The following is an 11,503-nucleotide window of genomic DNA, read 5'->3' as shown; positions in this document are numbered from 1 at the left end:
TGCTCTGATTTCAAAACCGCTACATTCTAACAATGTCAATATCAAATTTGCTTTATATAAATAATTAAATAAAATTAAGGCAAAACAAACGTTAGGTTTATCAAATAGCTTTGACTTGACGTTTTTAAATTAATTTAAATGAAGTAAGAAGTGTGTGTTACGACGCCCCTACCCAACAGGCTAAAATTTAAAAAAGAGCAAATGATTTTTGTTCTCATCCCTCCTCCTCAAAGTCAACAAAATCTATGTTACCATATCATTTGAATGAAACAAGCGATATAAACGGAAACGCGTTAAAATATTCAGGATTTAAATTAAAAGTATTTTACATTTTGTATGAGCTCAAGTGTTTCGCACATATATCTGACTGCCTGGTAAGATTCTTTTGTCAGTTATATACCTGGCGACGTTCGCTGGTACCAAGTACTGTCGGCCGTGCATCGGCGTACCCATCTGTTTGCTGTGCTACTTAAGCCAGGGTTCTCCTTCTGATAGAGGAAACATATAGTGCGATCACTTGCATGTGTGTCTTTGGTTAATTAAAAGATAAATGTGTGTTGTAATTCCGTTTACGATTCATGTCGCAACCAGGTCAAGTTTTATACGAGACAGTGATACTGCTGTTTTAAGCTCAAGTTTAATGATAATTATCATCATCACGTTCATTTTAAAACTGTCTTACTAACAATTTCTGCAGTAAGGATGTTATATTTTTAATTAGATACAAATACTCATTTTATATCGAAAAAAAGCTGCCCTAAAGGGCTTTGGTTTTTAGCGATGTATAAAGGGAGAGTTGATCAGATAAAGGCAAAGAAAAATAACAGTTGTACTATTGAGCGACTAGGAAGAAAGAGAAGATGCAAGACATGCAAATAATACAGAAAAATAGGCTTTACACAACATAAGGTTAATTAATATAAACGTTACGGACCATAAGCCGCATGTCTGCCGCTGGAGGAGATACATGGGTCCGGATCTCGTTGTGCAAGTCAGCAATAGTGGCGAGGTCTACGACACAATCAAACAATAGTTGACGATGTACAGAACTTCACGTAGAAAATTGTACGTAGTCGCATAGACACATTTAGAGTTTATTAGTGTTTTACATAATCATACCTGCCAGTTGTTTATGAAGTGGGACAATGTTTATAAAAACAAGATAAAATGGTTCATCATGACAGACGGAAATATATTTCAGTAATGTGCTGTTATTGTTGTTATTTCAATAAATAGTCAAAAGTTCTCTTCTCATCGTTGCATGGATTTGTCTATGTTGTGCACCGTTAAGAAATTCACTTCTTAAAAATCACAATTGATTGCGATTTACACACAGTTCTATTTGGTATACGAGCTTTTAAACGTAACATGTTCAACACGCGGCATACCTGCGTCAGATATTTTGATCGTCTTTCCTGTCAATGGTCGGTTTTCGCAGTTGAGATGACCAGGAAATGCGGCATACCGGTCGATGCAGGTTGGATTGGACGGTCTCTGTAAGGGAAGGATTGAACAAATGCGATTGAGTATACGTTCAATATTGACTTCTGTCTATTCTTACTGATAAGCTATTTCCGATATTTCCAAACTTTATATAAACTATGGTATATGTCCATTTACTAGCTATCGAATGCAGAAACTTACGCCGTACTAAAAATATCCTTTGTACATTTTATGAGGGGTCTAGCACCGCTTCAGCTCCATAAAAAAAGTTCATATGGTCATATATTCAATGATCAATAGTGTTAATACCTATTCTGAACGTGAGTTTAAGTTAACCCGTCTGAATTCAGATTTTATTTTATGTTCTGCATTTTTGGAAATATAGTTGCAGTACGATGAGATCTGTTCAGAGATTAATTCGTCTTGGTTGATAACTCTTTAATCCGCTGAACAAGTACTATTTTGAGCACGTCCCATTTAAGTCAGATATTTATCATTATATAGTGACGCATAGGCGTTTGTTTCGTTTCACTTTGAACCATTTACCACTTTATTGTATCATTCTAGTATCGTTGCATACTCTCTTGACAAAACTTAAAGTATTAAAGGATACTCACAATCGTGAAATTTGATAAAAATGAAGATCAAGTTTTGTTATCGCATAATTGCCATTGAACAAATCCGCATGGTTACAGAGTTAAGTTCTGTTTATGATAAGTCAATGTATATATACATGTAAGCAACATTTGAAGTGTATTGTTTTCGAACATAAAATGCGCACAAACTTTTGATCTATGCAAGTTAATATATATAAAAAAACGTTTGTTGTAAACAAAACTAGATTTATCATCTGTGTTCCTAATTTAATGTTAATATAGTTTCAGAACACGTTGTCTAAATTTTGTTGTTACTTAATACATTATTACATTATTATACATTATAATTATTGATTTTAGACACTTCCTTCCGTTAAGTGTGTATTGGATAATATTGTATTGCATAGCGCTTTGTGTCAAACTTAAACAGGTAAACTCACAAAACCAATTTCTTGCTGAGGGGTATCACGATATGCATGCTGGCATAAACATGTATTTGAATCGGCTTGTTGGTCGCAAATGTATATAATCATTTTAACAATCGCTTCATAATTTCACAAGCAATGTAAAAGGTTTCTCCTTTTTTCATACAATATTAATATACCGTCGGAAAAAAAATTCTGTGCATTGAGAAATTACCAGAACTTTAAATATTAATTCATTTTTATATATTTTATTATATATTGTTGGTACAATATACCTTCGTGAACAGTATGGTTGTGGGATGTTTTGATGTTTTGTATAAGCTTTTTGCTTTTCAACTTAAATAAAATTTTCTTTATATATTTATTTAATCAATACTAGTAACAGTATATAAGAATTAAAAACTTTTTTACCTCTTTAAATTATTATAAAAGTATATTATTAATCGAAATATGAATTAACACCAGTCCATATCGGAGCGTTTATATAAACATTTATTTTGTTGTGAATATTCATGAAGGAAAATATGTATTACCCACGAACAATTTGAAAGTCGGCAAGACACATACCACAAAATGTTGCATATCGAAATTGACTACACAATGAAATGTATGAACTATATAAACCCAGTGCCCCAGATAATTATTTTGAAAATAGGGTTTTCACCCATTGATTTTGAAAAATTGGGTGATTTCATTCTTGAAATAGGGTGAATCGAGTTATAAAAATACATACCTTAAAATAATTTCTGATTAACTTCTATTAAAGCTGCACACTTGTATTGATTCAGTAAAACTGTAAACTATCATAATTAACTTTAATAAACAGATGTTTCATAATATCTTTAACCATTGCAACTGTCCATAATGTAAACTTTAAACTTTAAAAAAATCGATAACACGAATGATTCAGCACTTATTGGCTCTTGCTATCTTGGGTCGAACAAGTTTGCGATCGACCGATATTTTGGCGCAACAAACGCGCACGTCTTTCGACCACTCTTGGACATTATTATAAGGCATGGTAAAAGAAACTGAATGTACAGACGCTTTTCAAATACATGCACAATGAACAACGGATTCAGTAAGATTGAAAATGATGTATGTCGTCGTAAATAATTTGGCCAGACGCTTTATTTAACTATGAAATCGAGTCCGCAAAGCGTTTGAATAACTTTGACTATTTTCCTGCTCTGTCATCCAGGCGCTTGCTAAATGAAAGCGTCGCCGCGTTACGATAATAATTTTAAAGAAAAAATACCGAAAATGAGCAAAGCATTTGATTGAAGCTATTGTACCGTACGCATCAAATTTGATGAATTTGCGTTAAAGTCAATTAAGTTGCATTTTCACTACGCATGATATTGTATTTCTTTGCGTTTTAAAACATTTAAATAGGGTGAAAAACGCAGTTACTCAGCTTATCTGGTGCTCTGTATAAACCTCGCGTGCATATGAAATGTGTTTGATGTCTAGTTTGTCGATGTGCTTGATAACTTTTATCACACAATACAAAATCGTTTTAAGTTAAGAATTGAGTTTTTTAAACAATTGAGTTGAGCTGTTGTATTTTTATAATGCATATATTCCAGAAAACGTTACAGGCGTTGGAAATTTCAAAACACATATCGCAGTATCGTGCATAATCGGATATGTAATAAAATAATCTAATTAAGCCAGAGTTCGTTAAAACCTGGCTTAATGACACAACATGTAATTTTTACTGTTACATTATATTTACTTACTGGTGAATAAGGTTTGACGGTACCTGTCGCAAAACATCTCCTTAAACACAACACAGATGTTTATAAATATTCGAGACGCAGTGCGGATGCAAAAGAAATAAATTATGTGAGAGAGAGATACAATCACACATGCGCTAAATAGTTCTCCAATACGTCTACTATGATCTGCTTATGATTTTGCACTACTTTCAAAAATATTGTCTGCTAAAGGAGTCTCTATAAAAACGCAAACACACTACACAATATTTTTCTATCTCACACATAAATAGTAATGTTGATCGTGTCCATATTTGATTATGTTTTCTATATTATGGTCCTACACATAATTGATTCTGCAAAAGTCTTTAGTCATGAGTTCTAGGAACAAACAAATGAACCTTCTTGTATATCTGTATCCAGATGGGGTAATTACCTAATAGTCAAGATGGCAACATCCGAGCCGAGACAGGTATTTTTCGCCGTTGTTTACCCTTTATTTCTTGTATAATTTTTTTAAATGACGCACTCTTTCCAGCCATAACAGCAAATAAAATTACAAGCGTATTAATATTTTCTATTAATATTCGCTCTATATCTCGACTTTACTACTCGCTGCAATATTGTTAAGCGGGATGACCTAATTAGTAATTACAGCTCCACTTGAGAAAATTTTCGGGTTGTAAAGTCGAGATATAAAGCGAATTTTAATACGAAATAAACGCCAATCACCTTTTTACTGAAATGGCTGTAAAGTAAGCGTCATTTTAAAATTAAACAAATGTGATAAATGGTATTAAACAGCGAAAAATAACTGTCTCGGCATGGGCGTCGCCATGCTGACTATCGTGGTATTACCCCCTCTGTATCTAAATAGGTGCTTCTTACGAGTCATCGTGACCATACTTCAATTACGTACGTTGTGATATGTTGCTCCAGAATATGTGAACTTTAAAGTGCTTTGCTTGTTTATGTTTATATGTATATATAAACATGTTTTCATATGACCATATAGTCATTATTAGTCAATTTCAATTGAGATTAACGAAAAGTGTTTAACTGTTATACTATACGAACCAAAAATGAAAGACATCAATAAAATGGATATAAATAAAAGATAAAAAAACTTGACATATTTATTAGAGCTCTTGGACAAGAGCTCCGGTAAATGTGTTCCAAGCATTAATAGCTTCAAATAGTTCTCCTGTGTAATGCTGATTCATTTGAACCCAGGCGTGCTCGTTTCTGTTCAGCTTAGCAGATGAGGAGGCCGATGTACATGTAGCGTCGTCAGCATTGTATGCATAGTTAATCGTCAAGCGTGTACTGCTGCTCATATCGGCATTTCCCTTGTAGATGGCAAAACCCAAAGCATGTCGAGGCCAATAGCAGATAACCACAGTGAAGTAATATATTCCGTCCACAGGGGCTGTCAAGTGTCCAGTGTAGGGATTGTAAGCATTGCCTTCGTTGAAGATCACGGTTGGAAATGTATTGACATTATTTGACAAAATTATGTTGATCCCGTGAGCGTTGAAGGCTACAACATTACCTACAATAGTATAGGTTAAAATTATTACATTGTCATTAAAACTAAATTAATTAAATTGTTTCCCCTAACCGCCTTTCGAAACTTGACCGTTGGTAGCAAAATTGTAAAGCGCTAAAATTGGCCACTTAGCGAACATTAAACTCAAGGTAAGTAGTTTACAAAAAATCGATAAAAACCGAATTAGTATTAATTTTTATACAAAACCACCTTAAGTATATCTACTCACATGGTCTGTTTACACAAACGTCAAATGCCTCGGAGTTTCCCTCACAAGCTTTTCCGTATATAGTTGGACTCGGGTTAGAACAGGTCCTGCTCATCAGCCTGCGACCTACTCCACAGGTGACTGAACAGCTCTGCCACAATCCCCACGTAGACCAGCCACCATCTTTAATACACATGTAAAACATTACGTCGCTTTTGTAACAATTGTAAAATAATATTTTTTACAAACCACTATAATTCGATTCCAGTTACATGCACTACTGTAAATAAAACTAAATATATTTCTTTAAAATTCGACATAAAATCAAATTGTAATAACAAGCATTTTAATAACAGATTTTCTTCTTTTTTTACACGACTAATACACCGAGACCTAATACGTGTTTACTGTTTTTGTGGGCAATTTAGAGTAGTGTAAGTACTTCTTAAGTCATATATTAATGTTATTTAAGATGAGCCATTTTTATTCAAAAGCTATTTTATGATGATTTATACTTATGATGATTTATACTTACGTCTGGCGCCACAAGGATCATTAAGACATAAAGTATATTCGCTAGGATCACCCACACAGTCGTCGCCTAGAGCGTTTGGTTTAGGATTGGTGCACGTCCTTAATCTCTTCTGAAGTCCCCCATCACACGTGACAGAACAAGTGGACCATACGGACCAGGCTGACCAGTTGCCATGCACTGTTGAAGAAGCGTAAAACATAAATCATTAATTCTAGCAGGCAGGTCATTTTTTTCTTGTGTGTTTGCATCCCTTGTCAATTAATTGGATATTTCTCTAATGCTTTAAACAGGTAAACATCGCACAACTTTCGTCCAGTACAATAATCATACCTGGTGAAAAGCAGGGTTGAATTTGGCAAACAGTATATTCGCTATTATCACCGACATAATAGTCGCCCTGTGCATTTTGTTTAGGATTGTTGCAATACCTTGACTGCTTTTTGAGTTCTCCAACACACTAACTAGAACAACAGGACCGTACGGTCCACCCTGACTAGTTGGCATGCATTAAAATGTATATATATTCTTCCTTTCTATTTTTGTTCGTTGCTGCAACTGTAAATCAATTGCGAGGTTCTTCCATCAACATATTGTAAAAAAGCCTAAATTATAATATTGTTACCCGGAGCAATGCAGTGTTCATTTTGGCAAACAGCATATTCGCTAGAATTGCCATAACAATTGTCGCCAAATCTATCTGGTCTTGGATTGGTGCAGGTTCTTGTCTTTTTCATTAGTCCAACATCACAGGTAACTGAGCAACTAGACCAACTGGACCAATCCGTCCAGTTTCCATGCACTGAGTGAAAGAAAAGTACGTTACTTTTTTTTAATTTTGCTCTTATAATAAGATGAATCCGGTATGAAAACGGAAGATTTGAATACATGCGGCAAATTATAAATTTTTATTTATCGAACATTTCAAAACGAGATCACGTGCTACTTGGAAACTCAAACACAAAATAAAATATCGTATTAACTTTGTAAGAGCTTAAATGTGATTATTGGACTATAGAAGGCATTGAAAATTAAGATTATCATATTTGTTAATTGTAGAAGCGTCTGTTCACCTTGATGTATTTATTTACAATTTTTACAAGACGCATCGGTTACTTCACTATCTATGTGCATCGCTTGTATTAGATATATAGCATTTTGTTTGTTGTTTAAATGAACGCAAATGTTAACCTGGACAAAGCTGCTGTGTGCACAGTTTAATGCCAACAGCTGGTCCATTGCAGTTTAGGCCACCGTTGCTAGGGGGCGGATTAGTGCAGGTGCGTGTACGCTCCTGCGTTCCATTCGCACATGTCACACTGCACTGCGTCCATGTGCCCCATTCCGCCCAGTTTCCATCAACTGCGTGCAAATATAATCAGTCTTCAAATAATTTTAGTAAACCGATGTTAGTGCAGAAACCATGTCGGTTGTAAAAGAAACGACGGACGGAAATTACGCTTTAATGAGATGGGACGTTATCTAAATGTATAATGAAATTTAAATAACGCTTATTGTATAATATTTGACCAAGGTTTGCCACACTTTTATAACGATACGGGAACATGATGAACTGACTTTAAAATTAAGAAAAAATATTGATCATATCACTTATGTGATCTTACCGAGCTGACACAGGCCACAGAACTTTGGACACGTGATTTTTGCATGATGAACATCTGCGCAAACATTAAACAGGGTATTTAATCGAGCGCAGTCGAGTGTTTCGTCGTCAGTGCACTCGGAAGCTACAAAGAGGCACACGTGTTCACACATTAAAGTTGACTTCAGAAAACTAATTTAAGCAACAATAGGCATGACATTAATACTTTTCTTCGCATTAATTGTTGATCGTGTTTATTTTTAGAATCCCGATCAGATAGATATACCTTATCTTGTAGTATGGGATGCACGACTGATTATACACTTCTTTCATGGCTATAAATAAGCAACAAGATCTTTCGTTATTAGATTAATAAATAAAAGTTAAACGATATGGCATTGACGTTGAAAAAGGTGAGCTAAAACCGAGTTTGAAACTAAAATAAAATTGAAGCGAACACATGACATGTTACAAAATTAATTGACTGACAATCACATTTTTTTCCGCCACGCCTATTTGAACTGAATCTAAGTCGACATTTATTCCTAAAGGAAACCGAAGAGGAATGGATGTTGACTATTGGTAAATGTGGATGCTCTATTCGGGAAACCGTTTCAATCGAATATGAGTGATGCCAATCGTTTTGTAATAAGTCTATAATCTAACGTTTTTTATGAAAGCAAAGGTTCTCATTGCATCGGTCAGTACTGCAGCATTCATAGCATATATACTGCTGTCTCGTCTGGACGGAGCGACCGATGATACTGTGTGGGCTAACAGCGAGGGAACTGCATAACTGCAATGTATTTAAGTGACTGATACATGGGTGCAACACCAGGAGTTCTGTTTCAAAGAAGGCACACACAATGTATTATATGCAACAATTGTTATTGTAAAAAGTACAGTAGATATATAATATAGTATAATATGTATTACCTGATTGTTTTGACATCCCATGGTGTAGCGTAATTCGGAGTCAGCTTGGAATGTTTGTAAAGAGCATGACTGTTCATGAAAACAGAATACATTGTTTATGAATAAGACATATTGAACGATGCTCGAACCGATTTTATATTTATCGTATTTCTTTATAGATGTGTCCAAGAGAACCCGAATGGAATCATATGCTAATGGCATTTCGTCTGTCCGTCCCTCATTTTTTATGTCCCGCTTATTGTGTGGAGCATGATTCAGGAAGTATTGAACATATTTTAATGAAATTTCATATGATAGATACCTTTAATGGGAATTTAAGAGTACAAGAACAATAACACTCGTTTAAGGATTTACAGACTTAACTACATTTTAAAAAGTTTTCTCGCTTAGTATTGGCGGTATTTGAATAATGTTAGATGAAGTGCGGACTACAATAAACATTATCCTTTCTTTGACATATATGTATTTAGTTCCCTATGTTATATTGTCTTGTTGAACGCACTATTATAAAATTGACTTTAATAAAAGACAAGATGTGTTTGTGAAACACTATGTACCCCCCCCCCTATATATGTGACCTTTGACCTTGAAGAATGACCTTGACCTTCCACCACTTAAAATGAGCAGGTCCATGAGATACAAATGCATGCCAAATACCAAGTTGCTATCTTCAATATTGCAAAAGTTGTGTCCAATGTTAAAGTTAGACGCAAACAAACCAACAAACAAACAGACAGGGGCAAAAACAATATGTCCCCCAGCATATACTTGTGGACATAAATAGAGGACAATACAAGTGATTGCAAACAACAAGAATACAAACTCCTTTTTCGGTGATACAGACTAGATTGGGTTTTCTTGTTATTTGTCTATTTTGGAGAATTTCTCTCTTAGTATTGATAACAATCTTATGAAAGTTCATATACTCGTGATTATAAGGCACCAAAACACACTTCTGAGTACCCATTTCATCATTCGTTTTTTCAGATTTAATGTTCTGTTTTTCATGAAATAAATACAACTTGTCTGTGTCTACAAGTTTGAAGGTTGATTTTACATTTTTCTCAAAGTAATACTTCGGGGTCATTTAGTTTAAACATATTTATTTAGTTTAAACCTATTTATTTTAGCTCGATTGCATCGAAAGCCTGCGGCTTTTATAAACGCTCTCGAGTCCGTTTCCTGGGCCTAGAACCAGTACTTGTTTTTATTTATTTCAAACAAGCATTTTTATTCATACACCATTTATATTAAATATTAATTTTAAATTATGTTTAAAAATATTAAAATATAACCGGGGTCATGTTGTGCTAGCGGTGACTTCAAAAGAGTTCTTTTATGTGTATTAAGTTCAACTGGGTTCAAAACATGTTGGCATTATACGAAATTTATTCGAATAAAGTTTATACAAACTTGACCACTGGAACATTGTGAAGTATTTCTACACTCATTAGGATCAGCAATGTTTTTACAACTGAAACACTCTATGCATTCTGGAAAAAAAACATAAAAAAGTAATGCAAGATTAACACAGAATAAACATTTTAAGGTATCATAAGAATGCAGTATTGATAGAGTACTAAAGTGGAGTGAAATATGAACACAATGGTATACCTGACGCTCTAATCATGCACATAATCCCCACTGGAATCCAAACTCCTGCAACATAGGAACATAGAAACATAGTACAAACCCTTCAAGATGGTTTGAAATACACTTTTGCATGTGCAGTGCATTATAAAAATATAAATACTTATTAGATTCTTAGTATAATTATCAATATAAATATAACTATATATAACTATAACTATATATATATATATATATATATATATTAGTATTATTATATAATACTATTTATTTATCTATTTAACGCACATATATATGTAAAAAATATAATATTTATGTATTATGTATTATTTTATTATCATAAAAACCAATCGTAAGTGTAGCATATGTTATTTATTACATGAAACCTACCTATGTTCATTTCTCCGCCTAACTGCCCCTTGTCCTTTTAGAGAAACAACTGGTCTTATCAGGGAACGTAGTCACTTTAGTATCAGTGGTGTTTGACCTTTTAACATTCGTGACTGTGACGGAGATAACACTTGATGTATGTAAAAAATGTCCTACATACATGGAAACATGTCACTTGATGAAATAACAGAGAATAGTTTTTATAAAACTTTGCTATGCCACAATCAAATTAGTGTTTACCTCTTCAAGTTGCATTTATGTATGGTACATGTATTTTCATGTTGATTTAAATACTATAAGAATTTAAATAGTCTCATTTTTCCCTACCATAGTATCAATACGAAATTTAGATATTTAAATACAATATTTTGACACCATGCACACCACAAAAGGCTAAATTATAATACATATTATATTAATGCCATGAAATACCTATTGGATAGCCGGGAGTCACATATGCTTATAATGACAAGAAGGAATGTTCGAAGGCCCATATACTAGATTTAGCGAGGA

At 33.9% G+C, this 11,503-nt stretch overlaps 1 protein-coding gene across 1 annotated transcript in view; it reads right to left on the bottom strand.

The window, feature by feature from the left end:
• The window catches only part of LOC127849284 (uncharacterized), a 72,177-nt gene extending 61,072 nt beyond the window's left edge, over positions 1–11,105 (bottom strand). Inside the window, exons 1-13 of the mRNA XM_052382004.1 lie at positions 10,991–11,105; positions 10,625–10,669; positions 10,424–10,503; positions 9,011–9,079; positions 8,741–8,870; positions 8,097–8,219; positions 7,663–7,833; positions 7,097–7,273; positions 6,475–6,651; positions 5,961–6,176; positions 5,325–5,734; positions 1,389–1,494; positions 935–1,011 (exon numbers count right to left, since the gene is read on the bottom strand). Coding sequence (XP_052237964.1) covers positions 935–1,011; positions 1,389–1,494; positions 5,325–5,734; positions 5,961–6,176; positions 6,475–6,651; positions 7,097–7,273; positions 7,663–7,833; positions 8,097–8,219; positions 8,741–8,870; positions 9,011–9,079; positions 10,424–10,503; positions 10,625–10,669; positions 10,991–11,000 — 1,791 coding nt within the window. The 5' untranslated portion in view covers positions 11,001–11,105. The remainder of the gene's footprint in view (positions 1–934; positions 1,012–1,388; positions 1,495–5,324; positions 5,735–5,960; positions 6,177–6,474; positions 6,652–7,096; positions 7,274–7,662; positions 7,834–8,096; positions 8,220–8,740; positions 8,871–9,010; positions 9,080–10,423; positions 10,504–10,624; positions 10,670–10,990) is intronic.
• Positions 11,106–11,503: the final 398 nt, after the last annotated feature.

Source organism: Dreissena polymorpha, chromosome 10 (assembly GCF_020536995.1).
Source record: "Dreissena polymorpha isolate Duluth1 chromosome 10, UMN_Dpol_1.0, whole genome shotgun sequence".
Taxonomy (NCBI): Eukaryota; Metazoa; Mollusca; class Bivalvia; order Myida; family Dreissenidae; genus Dreissena; species Dreissena polymorpha.
Note: the sequence above shows the minus strand (reverse complement) of the source record. Positions and strands in the feature narration are given on the sequence as shown.